The 12,216-nt window shown below is 44.6% G+C and overlaps 1 protein-coding gene across 1 annotated transcript in view; it reads right to left on the bottom strand.

The window, feature by feature from the left end:
- Positions 1-3,073: 3,073 nt before the first annotated feature.
- Positions 3,074-12,216, bottom strand: part of TEK (TEK receptor tyrosine kinase) — a 45,976-nt gene continuing 36,833 nt past the window's right edge. The window contains exons 17-23 of the mRNA XM_083592918.1: positions 10,806-10,996; positions 9,459-9,572; positions 8,744-8,814; positions 6,586-6,626; positions 5,033-5,129; positions 4,323-4,422; positions 3,074-3,462 (exon numbers count right to left, since the gene is read on the bottom strand). Of these exons, the coding sequence (XP_083449044.1) occupies positions 3,388-3,462; positions 4,323-4,422; positions 5,033-5,129; positions 6,586-6,626; positions 8,744-8,814; positions 9,459-9,572; positions 10,806-10,996 (689 nt within the window). The 3' untranslated portion in view covers positions 3,074-3,387. The remainder of the gene's footprint in view (positions 3,463-4,322; positions 4,423-5,032; positions 5,130-6,585; positions 6,627-8,743; positions 8,815-9,458; positions 9,573-10,805; positions 10,997-12,216) is intronic.

The following is a 12,216-nucleotide window of genomic DNA, read 5'->3' as shown; positions in this document are numbered from 1 at the left end:
CAAACAGCGTCCTCGATTACCTGTTGGTCTCTAGGGATCTATTTAAGTGTATTTCCACTTTTAAGATCGAGAATGTACAATTTAGTGATCACCTTCCCCTTGTTGCTAAGCTTTCCCTGAACTGGCAGCCGGAGGCTCATAGACATGCGACTCAGATGGTAACCAACGAATCTTTCCAAGTAAGAGGAATCAAATGGTCGGAGACACAGGCTCAAAAGTACCTGGAATTCTTTCAAAAAGAAATCCTCGGGCCCTATCCCAACATAGGCTCTGCCTCAGACGAGCATAGCATAGTATTGAAGCGCTTCTACCATCATATGACTGATCTTACGTCCTTCTTCAGGTTACCACCCAAAAATTTAAATCGAAACGAGTATACTCACGGTGCTCCCTGGTATAATTCTCAGTGCAAACAAGCAAGACAGCGCCTCCGTGCTATATATAATGCATACAAGACCTCTGATGCATCTACTCTGCCAGCTAGCTATGCACAAGCCAAGCAAGTTTACAAACGCACGCAGATAATTGCCAAGCGTGAGTGGCAACATAATCGTTGGCAGGCTCTGATTACTGCTTCAAAACCACACAGATCCAGGGAATTCTGGTCTTTGATTAACAGAAGGGGGAGGAATTCCCCAAGGACAGTCATCTCTGCACCGACATGGGAACGGTTCCTGAAGAAATGCTTCTCACAGGCAGATGCTCCCTCCGACCATCTGATGCACCTGTTTACCCACCTACCTATTTGGCCTCCCACCGATCCTGATGAAATAGCCAAGTTAATAGCTCAGCTGAAACCGGGCAAAGCCCCTGGGCCCGACCTGATCCCTGCTGAAGCCATCAAACTACACCCACAATGGTGGGCCGGCATCTTGGCCAAAACCTTCGATGCAATCAACGCTTCCGGCCTCATCCCCAAAACATGGAAGGAGGCCATTATTGTACCAATTCATAAAAAAGGTTCTCCAACGGAGCCGGAAAACTACCGTAACATCAGCCTCCTTTCGATTATAGGGAAAATTTATGCCAGCTTTTTGATGACTAAATTATTGCGATGGGTAGATGAGACTAACCAGATTGGCCATGAACAAGCAGGGTTCAGAACTAAACGCTCTACAACCGATCATGCGATAGTTCTTTATCATCTGGCACGGAAGTACTCCTCCCCCCCCCCCGGGGCTACCTCTGTGCTGCCTTCTTAGATCTAAAGGCAGCCTTTGACAGCGTTCCTAGAAATATTCTTTGGGAGAAACTTGCGAAACAGGGCATTGATAGAAGACTCTTATGGCTCATAAGCCAGCTCCACGAAGGTACCCTTGCCAGAGTGAGATTCACTCCAGCGGGCGACCTTACAAACTCGATACCAATAAACAAGGGAGTGCGCCAAGGATGTATATTGGCTCCCTGCCTATTCAACCTATTCATCAGCGACATGCGAGCACCCCTAGTCAACTCATCTCCAAGTACACACGCGCCTAGACTAGCGGATTACCGCTGCCCACTCCTTTTATATGCGGACGACGCGGTAATTCTATCCTATACACGTGTTGGACTAACCAGAGCTCTGAAGATCTTTGCCACGTATTGTCAACTCAATCAATTAACCATCAACCATGCCAAGTCCAAGATCCTGATCTTCTCCAGAAGCCGGAGATTATACAAATGGAAGCTTGGTGGGGCAAAAATAGAGCAAGTCCTAAAATTTCAATACCTAGGAGTCATTTTTCAATACAATTTGGGGTGGAAAGCTCACATTCAACACCTACTTAATAAGGCCAAAACCTTGTCATATGCCCTCCTCCGATTCTTCTTTTCGGACGGAGCTTTGCATGTTCCCTCGGCCCTAAAGGTGTTCAAGGCAAAAGTGGTTGCCGTGCTTGCTTATGCTGCCCCGCTCTGGGCCGTGATGACAGATCTTGCTCCCCTTGAGACTCTGCAAAGCCAATTCCTACGTCGGCTCCTAATGCTCCCCCTGTGCGTAAGCAACGCAGCCATGCGACTAGAATTGAAGGTCGCATCCCTAGAAACTTGCCTGTGGAAGCAAGTCTTCAATTACTGGTTATCATTGTGGCATAGATTACCAAACCATTACCTTGCCCAATGCTTATGGCGAGATGAATTCTCCAGCCTTTGGACTAGCAGAATTCATGCCAAACTCCTGAGTTATGGAATCTCTCCCTCAGATTCCCTAAAACTAGACCAAATCACTGCTCAGAGACTGATCCGCCAAAGACTGGATGACATCGATTTACAGCGAAATTATACGCTGGGGGGAGGTGTTTGTTCGCCCCAGAACATTGGTATCACTTTAACTTACTGCGTTCCATCATACCTCTCCTCCCTTTCGACTGTTGCACATAGACTGGCCTTCACCAAAGCGAGGTTTAACGTTTTTCCCTCCAATGTCCTGAGACATAGGTTCTCAAAGGGTCAAGCCCCCGCCGTGTGCGAATGTGATAAGGTGTCGCCGGAGTCGCTCCAGCACATTATGTTCACTTGCCCCTTGTTTAATGTGCTACGGGCAAATTTGTTGGGATCAATCATACAGAAACTAGAGGGTACCCCACCAAAATTCCACCTTGCCCAAATCTTGCAGGACAAGGATACCCACACGACCCTGAAGGTGGCTAGGTTCCTAGTTGCTGTCCTTTCCCAAAAGCGACGCCAAGGAGCTCTACAAGCTAATTAAGGCGTAGTATGCCTTTCCATTTTATAGTATTTTATTGTTATAGTAGTGTTTTAGCGATTGCTTTTTTTTTCTCCTTACGGCACAAGCTGTTATTTATGTGTTGTTTTTACCTGTATGGGCCTATGGCCGTAATAAATGTTATTCTTGATATAAATTTGATAAGAAAATAAGCAAATATGCAATATTTGAGAAGATGGGTGCAGAAAGAACACCGCGTACTACAACACAAATATACATGACAAATCACTGTCTCCTTTACATTCCTACCGTGTTTTGTGTTTTGCTTGCAGTGGCTCACAGGATTGGCGGAGGTTAAGTATGCAGTGTGGCTATATTGCTTGCAGTAAATTCCAACATTATAGGGGAAAAATACATAACAGTCTATGAAATGTAAAATGTATTTATTTCAGTCACTTTCCAAAAAGTGTATGTGTGTGTGAGTGCATGTATAGGCAGACAAAAGATTTATATAGATATATATAGTGCACATGCACACAATACACATAAACACACAAACATACCTATGTACACACATACATACACATTCCTACAGCATACTGATTCAGGACTCACTCAAAAAGTGTGTATATAGCTAAGAAGGTATTGTACAGAAAGCGTTCTATGCAGTTTTGTACATCAGCACATTTCATCTTCCTTTGAGGTTGCTCAAAACGATAAATAACTGAAGATTTTCCATCTCAAGCAGCTTCTTCCGCAGAACAGTCAATGCCTGCATAGGTGAACTTCTCATACAGGGTTGTATTCACATAAGTCTGGAATTACAAGAAGAATAGTCTCAATATTTTCTCTTTGCCCTCAGCAACGCATAGAAATTTTCTGTGTTGCAGATAACATCCAGCTCCCAAGCCCAAATTGTGTCCTTTTATCCCTAATGTGTCACAAAGAGCTGCACTGGTCACAGGACTGGAAAACAGTTTTAGGCTACCAGTTTATGCCAGAACTGCAGGACCTTCAGCTGTTGTTTGGTTAACAAGTTGCATCGACCCTGATCGTGGACTACAACAACAATTGTTGGGTGACAGGTATCCTAGCCCTAGTTGATGCTTTTTCTTTCTCTTAAAAAAACAAACCTATTTTAAAAAGATACTGTTGATGCTCCTGCTGATCAGACCCTCCTATGTCAGGACATAACCTATAAGCTGCAGACCAAGGGTTAGACCATCTGATAAAGGTCTTCTTTAGGACCTGGTGATGTACAGCAACTCTAGGTACAGTCATACTTTGGTTTTCGAATGGAATCCGAAAACCAAGGCACAGCTTCCGATTGGCTGCAGGAGCTTCCTGCACTCAACTGGAAGCCGTTTTAGACATTCGGGTTCCAAAAAACATTTGCAAACCGGAACACCTCTAGGCTTACAGCATTCGGGAGCCAAAACATTTGAGTCGCAAGGCATTCAACAACCAAGGTATGACTGTACACCCAAATAACTCATCGCATTTTATGTGAAGAATCATATGTGAATATGGCCAAACAAACACGTGCAAAGTTTTCACATGGGACAGGAGCTGACCAGAGGGGAACGATTTACAGTGGCAACCAAGCAGACTTGTGAGCTGGGAAGCTGAGTAATGCTTTTTTGACCCCAACCTGACAACCGTGATAATCTTTTACCTTTCTTTCTTCCAACATTCTGTTCAGTGATACGAGTATTTGGGCAAATGATGGCCTCTCATAAGGTTTTTCTCTCCAGCATTGTCTCATTAGGTCATAACTGAAGAAGAAGAAGAAGAAGAAGGTCATTACAGCACTTGAATCTCTACAAATGCACAGCAAGCAGCCCAAAATTTAAAAGTGGGAGGCGATGATTGTGATAGCAAAAAGCAGAAAAGTCAGGCTTTCCAATGTCCCTGGAGTAGAAACACAAATGGCAAGAGGCTGGGGGAGGTTTTCCTGGACAAACGGTCTTGTTATTAAAAGAAGATGTAAAAAAACCCCTCACAATTCATTTCAACAGGGCTTAAAGCAAGAGAAACAGCAGGTCAGGTGTGTGTAGGGAAAGGCGTGAAGCTTTCTCTTGACCTATGTGAAACATTATCAAAACAGCAAAGCTGTGAACACAATCAATTGACAGATGAAATTGTGGTTTCTGCTCCAGGGTAATCACTCTAGAACTTCAACTTCTTTCATGGTTAGCAACTTCCTTCTGCTTTCCAAACTAAATTGGTCAAAGTATAATTAATTCTAGGAGTCATCTCCTAACTTACCAGAAGTAAATTGCCCCATATTCAACACTTGTCAATGACAGATGCGTTTTCTAAGAGAGGTTGTCAGCCAAAGAGGGCACGGGGGAAAAGGGCATCCAGTGAGACTGAGTTACTTACACCTCATCATCGCAGTTGAGAGGCTTCTCCAGTCTGTACCCTTGGGGCAGTTTCTCATACAGTTCTGCACAAGTCATCCCACAATATGGTGTCCCTCCTAGAACAGAAGATTCAACAGGTCAGTGTCCTAAGGATGCTTGGGGGAGAGGACGGAGGACTATGCACAGGGTGGGCACCGCTTTGCCACGCTCCTGGCACTGTTTGCCCCATGTTCCTGGCTGTATGCCGTAAGGTCGCAAATATAAGCCGTACTTTAACTTCACGGTCAGAAATTGGGGGGGAAGTGAGGCTTATATTCAGGCCAGTACAGTATTATTGTCTGGAGTGTGTGCAGGAGCCAGGCCCTGTGACCAGTAGGACTTTGCAGGCCTGGGGCCTTCCTAAGTTTGTTCTGAAGAGGCAAGGTGCGGCCACACAGGTGAGACCGATTGGTAACTCACAGCACCTGGTGGCAAGAGCCGGGAAGGGATATAAGGTCAGCATTTCCCTTCGGCTCTTTGCCACAGCAACACGTTCCCTGCCTTGCTGCATTTGGTTCCTTGACTCCTTGCTTCTTGATCCTCGGACCCCTGACTTCGTGACTCCTTGCTTCCTGACCCTTGGACCCTTGGCTACTTGACTCCCAGCTCTCTGACCCTCGGACTCCTGGTTTCCTGATTCCTGGCTTCTGGACCCCTGTTCCTGCTCCCACCCCGCCATCTTGTCCCTGGTCCCGACGCCCCCAGCCGGGACTTTGATTGCCTGTGAACCGGACCGTGACAGTTATCAGCAGTGAAACCAAGACAGGTAATTAGTCCAGGCAAGGTCTAAACAACTGTTGCACCAAGCCCAGTAACCATGTATGAAGGCTTGCCAGTATTTGGTAAAAATACTATATGTAGTTGTGGGTTAAGCCAATCAGGGTCACCCAGTAGCTTCAGAACTGACCAAAGAGAACACTTTGCACAATACATAATCTGCTTACAGAACTCCTTGCCCCCAGAGATAGTGATGGCACTGAGGTCTGATGGATTTGAATAACGACTGATTTGTATCATTTTGTCATTGCATATTATACTTTGTCAATCATATATGGCCGAGAGCTCTCACAAAGGGCTTTAGCTGTGTTATTAAGAATTTACATAGTGCTCACAGACTTCTTAGTGGTTTACAAGTATAAAAACCAATTACACAAACATTATGAATATCCATAATTAAAACAACACAGCAACTAAAACGGGAGAGACTCGGGTAGAGAGACAGGTGTGTCTTCAAAAGCTAGCAGGATGCCAATACAGTTGGGGCTTCTTGCATTTTGGCACGATAAAGTTTCACCCTTTCAAACGTACCAAGACCTGCTGGCTTTCATAGTGAAGAGGTCAGTGATGGCCACTGAGCGATTCTAGCTAAATTGAATCTCCATGTTCAAAGGCAGTGTATCTTTAAAGAATAGTTGCTGGATATAAGCAAAGAAATTACTGCAGTGGACAAAATGGACCCTTGGTCTGCTCCAGCTATGTTGTTCTCATATTCTTAACCAAAATAATGATGCTAAAAGCACACACATTACTTACCTAAGCTAACTATTTCCCATAATAGCACGCCATATGACCACCTATGAAAAGAGTAAAAAGAAAAGCTGTAACAATTGTACTGTGGTACCTTGATTTGCATACGGCTTGGTTTGCATACGTTTTGGATTACAAACACGTCAAATCTGGAAGTACATGTCCCAGTTTGCAACCTTTTTTTTTTTGGATTACAACCCATATATTTTTATTACGAACAAATTTCTTTTGGAGGCCCCATTGGCGAAAGCACGCCTTGGGTTACAACCTGTTTTGTTTTACAAATGGACTTCCAGAACAGATTATGGTTGTAAGCCAAGGTACCACTGTATATAGAAGGACTGGGTATTATAAAATATCTAGTGCTAGATAAACAGGCACACACCTATAACTATTATAGCTAAAATTAGGTCCAAGATACTTGCGCCATTACAAAAAATATTCATTTTGCCTCCCCCTTCCCTATTTTTATTATGAAGACAACGAAATACAAAACCAGAAATAAACCTCCATGTGCTTGAAAATAAGTTGTTTTTTTTCCCAGTTAAACTGGCATGGACACATCTATTTTAAAAGAAATGAAGCAGAAGTAATAGAAATAAAAGGACACAATCGGACAATCACTTCTTAAAATGTAAAACCTTTGCCTTTCTCTAAACATGCTGATACAGGGAACTTGCATGGCATTTAAGGCTCAACTATTGCTCTGAAAACCATTGGGATCGCATTGGCTGTCTAGTCTTGTCAGCGTGAGGGTTGGCAAACATTGTATGCTATCCTAGAGAAGGAGACCAATGGTAGTTGGTCCCAGCCAAGTCAATGGAATGCCCAGGTAACCACTGGAATATATGTTCCCATTTGCATCATATGCTAGACCAGGACAGGACCTCTCCATCAAGGGTCCTCTAATCCACTAATGGAGAAAATCCATTGCTACAGCATCTCAGATAGACCTGTCAACCAGCCTCTGCTTAAAACCTCTAACACAGGGCTTTCCAAACTGTGGTTTGTGGGCTGCCAGGGGACCACAAGCTTCAATCAGGTGGCCTGAGGCATGTCCGCATTAAATATCCATATTGGTTTTTTTAAAAAATTGCATTCTATTGCATTACAATTTTGAATTCCATGGAGGGCAGATTATTATTATTTTTAAACATTTTATTAAAGTTTTCTTGGTTTACAAAGGTATGTGCAATGTCTCTTTTTTCAAGTTACATTTTCCATAGGTCAGTTTCATTTGTTGAGACATTAGGGTTACATTAGGAAGAAAAAAGGGGAGAAGAGGTGGAGGGGGCCATGGTGGGTGGGGGTGGGAGGCGATATTTCTATTTTGCTTAATGTATGTGTGGGTTTTTGTGTCAGTGTCATTTGTGCAGGTTCTCTTTGCTATTCGCTTTTTGTTCCTTTGGTGGTGAGAGAAATTGTGGTTGGCCTACGGTGCAGTTGTTTGTTTGTGATTGGCTGTGCTGAACTTGGTTTTCGTCTGTGAGTGGGGTGTGTGTGTGTGTGTTTTTGGATCAGGTTAGCCATATTGATTCGTATGTTGTTGGTGGATTCTTGTCATTGTCTTGTTGGGCTGTGTATGCGATGAAGGGGAGCCATACCGGGGTGACGCTCTGCTCAGGAGGCTTCGGGAGGCTATCCCTGAAGCCAGGAGAGCAAGAGGGATCGATCCCTCTTTAGCAGAAGCAACACGGAGCCTGCATTTGCTCCATAAGACGCACACACATTTCCCCTTTTAGGAGGGGAAAAGTGCGTCTTATAGTGCAAAAAATACGGTAAGTTCTTAGCCCAAGGTACCACTGTACAGTGGTACCTCAGGTTACATACACTTCAGGTTACATACACTTCAGGTTACAGACTCCGCTAACCCAGAAATAGTACCTCAGGTTAAGAACTTTGCTTCAGGATGAGAACAGAAATCCTGCTCTGGCAGCGTGGCAGCAGCAGGAGGCCCCATTAGCTAAAGTGGTGCTTCAGGTTAAGAACAGTTTCAGGTTAAGTACGGACCTCCGGAACTAATTAAGTACTTAACCCGAGGTACCACTGTATTGTTACAAATCTATTTATGAATTTTTACCCCACCTTTCCAATGCATCTGCATTACTGAAGGTCACTTTAAATCCTAGCATTACAGAGTCAGAAACTACATAAAGTCACTTACACATCACTGTTTGAGGTATACACGCTGTAATTTAGGGACTCAATCGCCATCCATCGCACTGGAAGCCTTCCCTAGAACAATGAATTTGGAATGGTGTTACAGCCTCTCACAACAGTTCTGTTCTGATGCATTACCAGAATCCCCTAACCCAGAATGGCTTTCCCCTTCATTTTGATAGTTAGACCTCTTTGTAAAAGCAGCCCTTCGCAAACTGGCTCCCTGCCCTTAAATTGATGGATACTTCCCCCGTGTTTGTTGTTTGTTTGTTGTTGTTCCCCCATACTCAAGAGAACCAGGGATGCATCTAGAGTGGCACTGGTGAAGGTTTTCAAATCTGTACATTATGAAGTTTGCACTTTGATCTTGCTCCTGGACTGATGAACTCTGAGGTTGATGGAAATGCAAAACTCATCTCAACCTTTGTCACTTGTAGCAGCTGGTTCTCCAATTCTTAATGGGTGAAACCTACAAATAACAAAAGCTGAAAACTTCCCCCTTAACTGTCCACTGTCCCAGTCCTAAACAATTAGACTTTAGGGTTAAGTCCCAGTGGTTTCAATAGGACTGCAGCCTTTGTCCTCTCAGATGTTATAGGAAGCTCCATTTTTAATTTCTGCTGCTTCTGAAGAGGAATTTCATTTTTTTACAGGTAATATCAAAGGGCAGTTGTTACCTCTGCGCAAGAAACATAGCTGACAAATTTGGTCTTTCTTACCATTGTCTTTTTAACATAAACCTCTTGGCCTCTAGACAGTCCAAAATCTGCTATTTTCGCAACATAGTTTTCTCCAACCAAGATGTTCCTTGCTGCCAGATCCCGGTGGATAAACTAAAGGAAACAAAAACATTGCTGCTTTTTCTCTCTCTTCCCAGAATAGAAAATGTTTGTCCTATCTTTCTGATGTGTGCATCACACATTGCAAAGGCTTATTGCAACTTAAGCCCTGTGCATACTTCACAGGCTTTTGGCTGGTAATTATGAGGTCGCAGAACCTGTAGCCCTCCAAATATTGCTGAACTCCAACTAGACAGCTTGGCCAATGGTCAGGGATGATGAGAGGTGTGGTTGTTGTAGGGCAGGCATAGGCAAACTCGGGCCTCCAGGTGTTTTGAGACTACAATTCCCATCATCCCTGACCACTGGTCCTGTTAGCTAGGGATGATGGGAGTTGTAGTCCCAAAACATCTGGAGGGCCGAGTTTGCCTATGCCTGTTGTAGGGGAAGAGGCAGGCCATTCAAATGCAGGGGGGGGGCAGACTTGAGTAAAGCTTGCAGGCTCAGTCAGGTCCTCCCTTCCTCCAGCTCACAATCCATACGCCTACGTGTGATTGGCCAATTAGGCAGCCAGGCAGTATTCGATCTCCCCAGCTGTCAGAGGGGAGCCAGGAATCCACCGGCCATGCAGTTCCCGTCGGGGGGGCTCTGGCGGGAGGTGACAGTGCCCCACAGCATAACTGCACCTAGGAAGTAGGTCAGCGGACTTCCCCACCCCTGTCGCTGATAGAGATGCTACCTTTGGTCTGGCAAAATACCACAGGACAGAACGGAGTGGGGGACTGCATACCTTGCTAGTGTCCCAGACTGGGACAACCCATTTTTTATCACAAGAGCACAGTGGCCATTTGGGTTCCCATGATCTCGTGCGATTTCGTGGTGCGATTCCCTGCCCCCAAAAGTGCTTTCTCCCCCTGCATGTGAATTCGTGCAGTGCCCCCAAAGTCACATTTGTGGGTGCTGGGTGTGAAAAAGATCTTTTTTCAAGTGTGGGGAGCACGGTGCAAAATCGCAACGAAAATGGGCACCGTGCTCTCGCGACAAAAAACCCCAGCAAGATGGCGTCCGGCAAGATGGCCTCCTGGATTTTGGCTTCAAAGTGTTGGAGAGTATGGGGCAGAGAGACAGAGGGAGAATCAGCAAAACTGTATCCTGTATTGATTCATATATCCTATATCGATTCCATGATAGCATTTTTACATTGAAATATTACACAAGATGGGTAGCAACCCTAGTGGAAGACTCGGTAAATAACTTGCGTTAGCAAAATGAAACAAAGCAGCCTACCTGTTTCTGACTTAGGTAGTCCATCCCCCGGGCCACATCCGCTGCAAAGTGCAGTAGCTGCTGCGAGGACAGTGTGGAGGCTGTGCTGTTGGCAATGGCAAAGGCCGGGTCGGTCTCTAAGACCCTGCTCTTCCTCAAGAAGTCTAGCAGGTTTCCGTGGGGAGCATATTCAATGGCGAGGTAGAGGTACCCTGGCATAAAACAGCAAGGAGTTCAGAGAGCCTGTGCAAAAAATCTTGGCCTTCCAAATTTAGGAGTCTTGGGGACAGGGCTTCTTGAAGGGTTTGGGGGGCCCAGAGCAATTGCCCCCTCTTCACCCCAGCCCCAAATAAAGCTGACCAAAGATTGTCATTTCTCTCTATGCTATCCCTGCAGGATGAAAGGCTCTAATGCAAATCCTATCCTACCCACAACTTCTCTTGCCTTCGGTGTTTCCAATCCAGTGGCACCTCGGTTTTCAAACAACTTGGAACCTGAACGCTGCAAAACCAGAAGTAGGTGTTCCAGTTTTCAAACTTTTTCCCGGAAGCTGAACGTGCTCCGTTTTGAGTCCTGAGCTTCCGTTTTTACTGTCGCCTTCCATTCAAGCCTTCCATTTCTGATTGCAGTGTTCTGAGGTGATATTTGGAGCTTATATTTGGTGCTTTTATTTTTGATATTTACTCTGTGTTTTTTGTTTTTGAGGCTTTCTTGGTTAATTTGTTTCTGTGACTGTGTGGAACCCAGTTCAGCTACTGTTTGATGGATTTATTGATTGATTGTGTGACTGTGGAAATGGATAAAAGCCTCCCATCCAATGACTATCATCATTGCAGGTAAGAATAAATTTAAATTTAAATTTTTATCATCTACAATACTGTTTATTTTATAGTAAAGTACATTATTGCTTTCATTTTATGGACCAATGGTCTCGTTAGATAGTAAAATTCATGTTGAATTGCTGTTTTTCGGGTTGTTTTTAAAAGTCTGGAACGGATTAATCCGTTTTGCATTACTTTCTATGGGAAAGTGTGCCTTGGTTTTGGAACGCTTTGGTTTTGGAACGGACTTCCGGAACGGATTAAGTTTGAGAATCAAGGTACCACTGTACCCGGTATGTACTGAGCAAATGGCAAAAGCAAGTCAAGTCTTCTTGACTCAGATTCTACTCTGGGAGATGATCTTCCATCTTTTATAGCAGAGGTAGGGCAGTACCACTCTTGTCAACCCATGTTGTTGGCCATGCCAGCTGGGGGATGATGGGAGTAGCAGATTCCCCACCCCAGGTATTAAATGAAACTAATTCTCCAAGTGCTAATCCCGAGGCAGCCAAGACAGCCTGTGTTCACATTGGAACAGGGAGTCAGTGCAGATGTTGGAGCACTGGAGAAATGTACCTCCAGTGGCCCTCAACTGTGGAAGTGAGCCAATC

This window comes from Podarcis filfolensis (assembly GCF_964270895.1).
Source record: "Podarcis filfolensis genome assembly, chromosome: 17".
In the NCBI taxonomy this organism is placed as follows: domain Eukaryota; kingdom Metazoa; phylum Chordata; class Lepidosauria; order Squamata; family Lacertidae; genus Podarcis; species Podarcis filfolensis.
The sequence above is the reverse complement of the archived record's forward strand: the minus strand, read 5'-3'. Positions and strand labels throughout refer to the sequence as shown.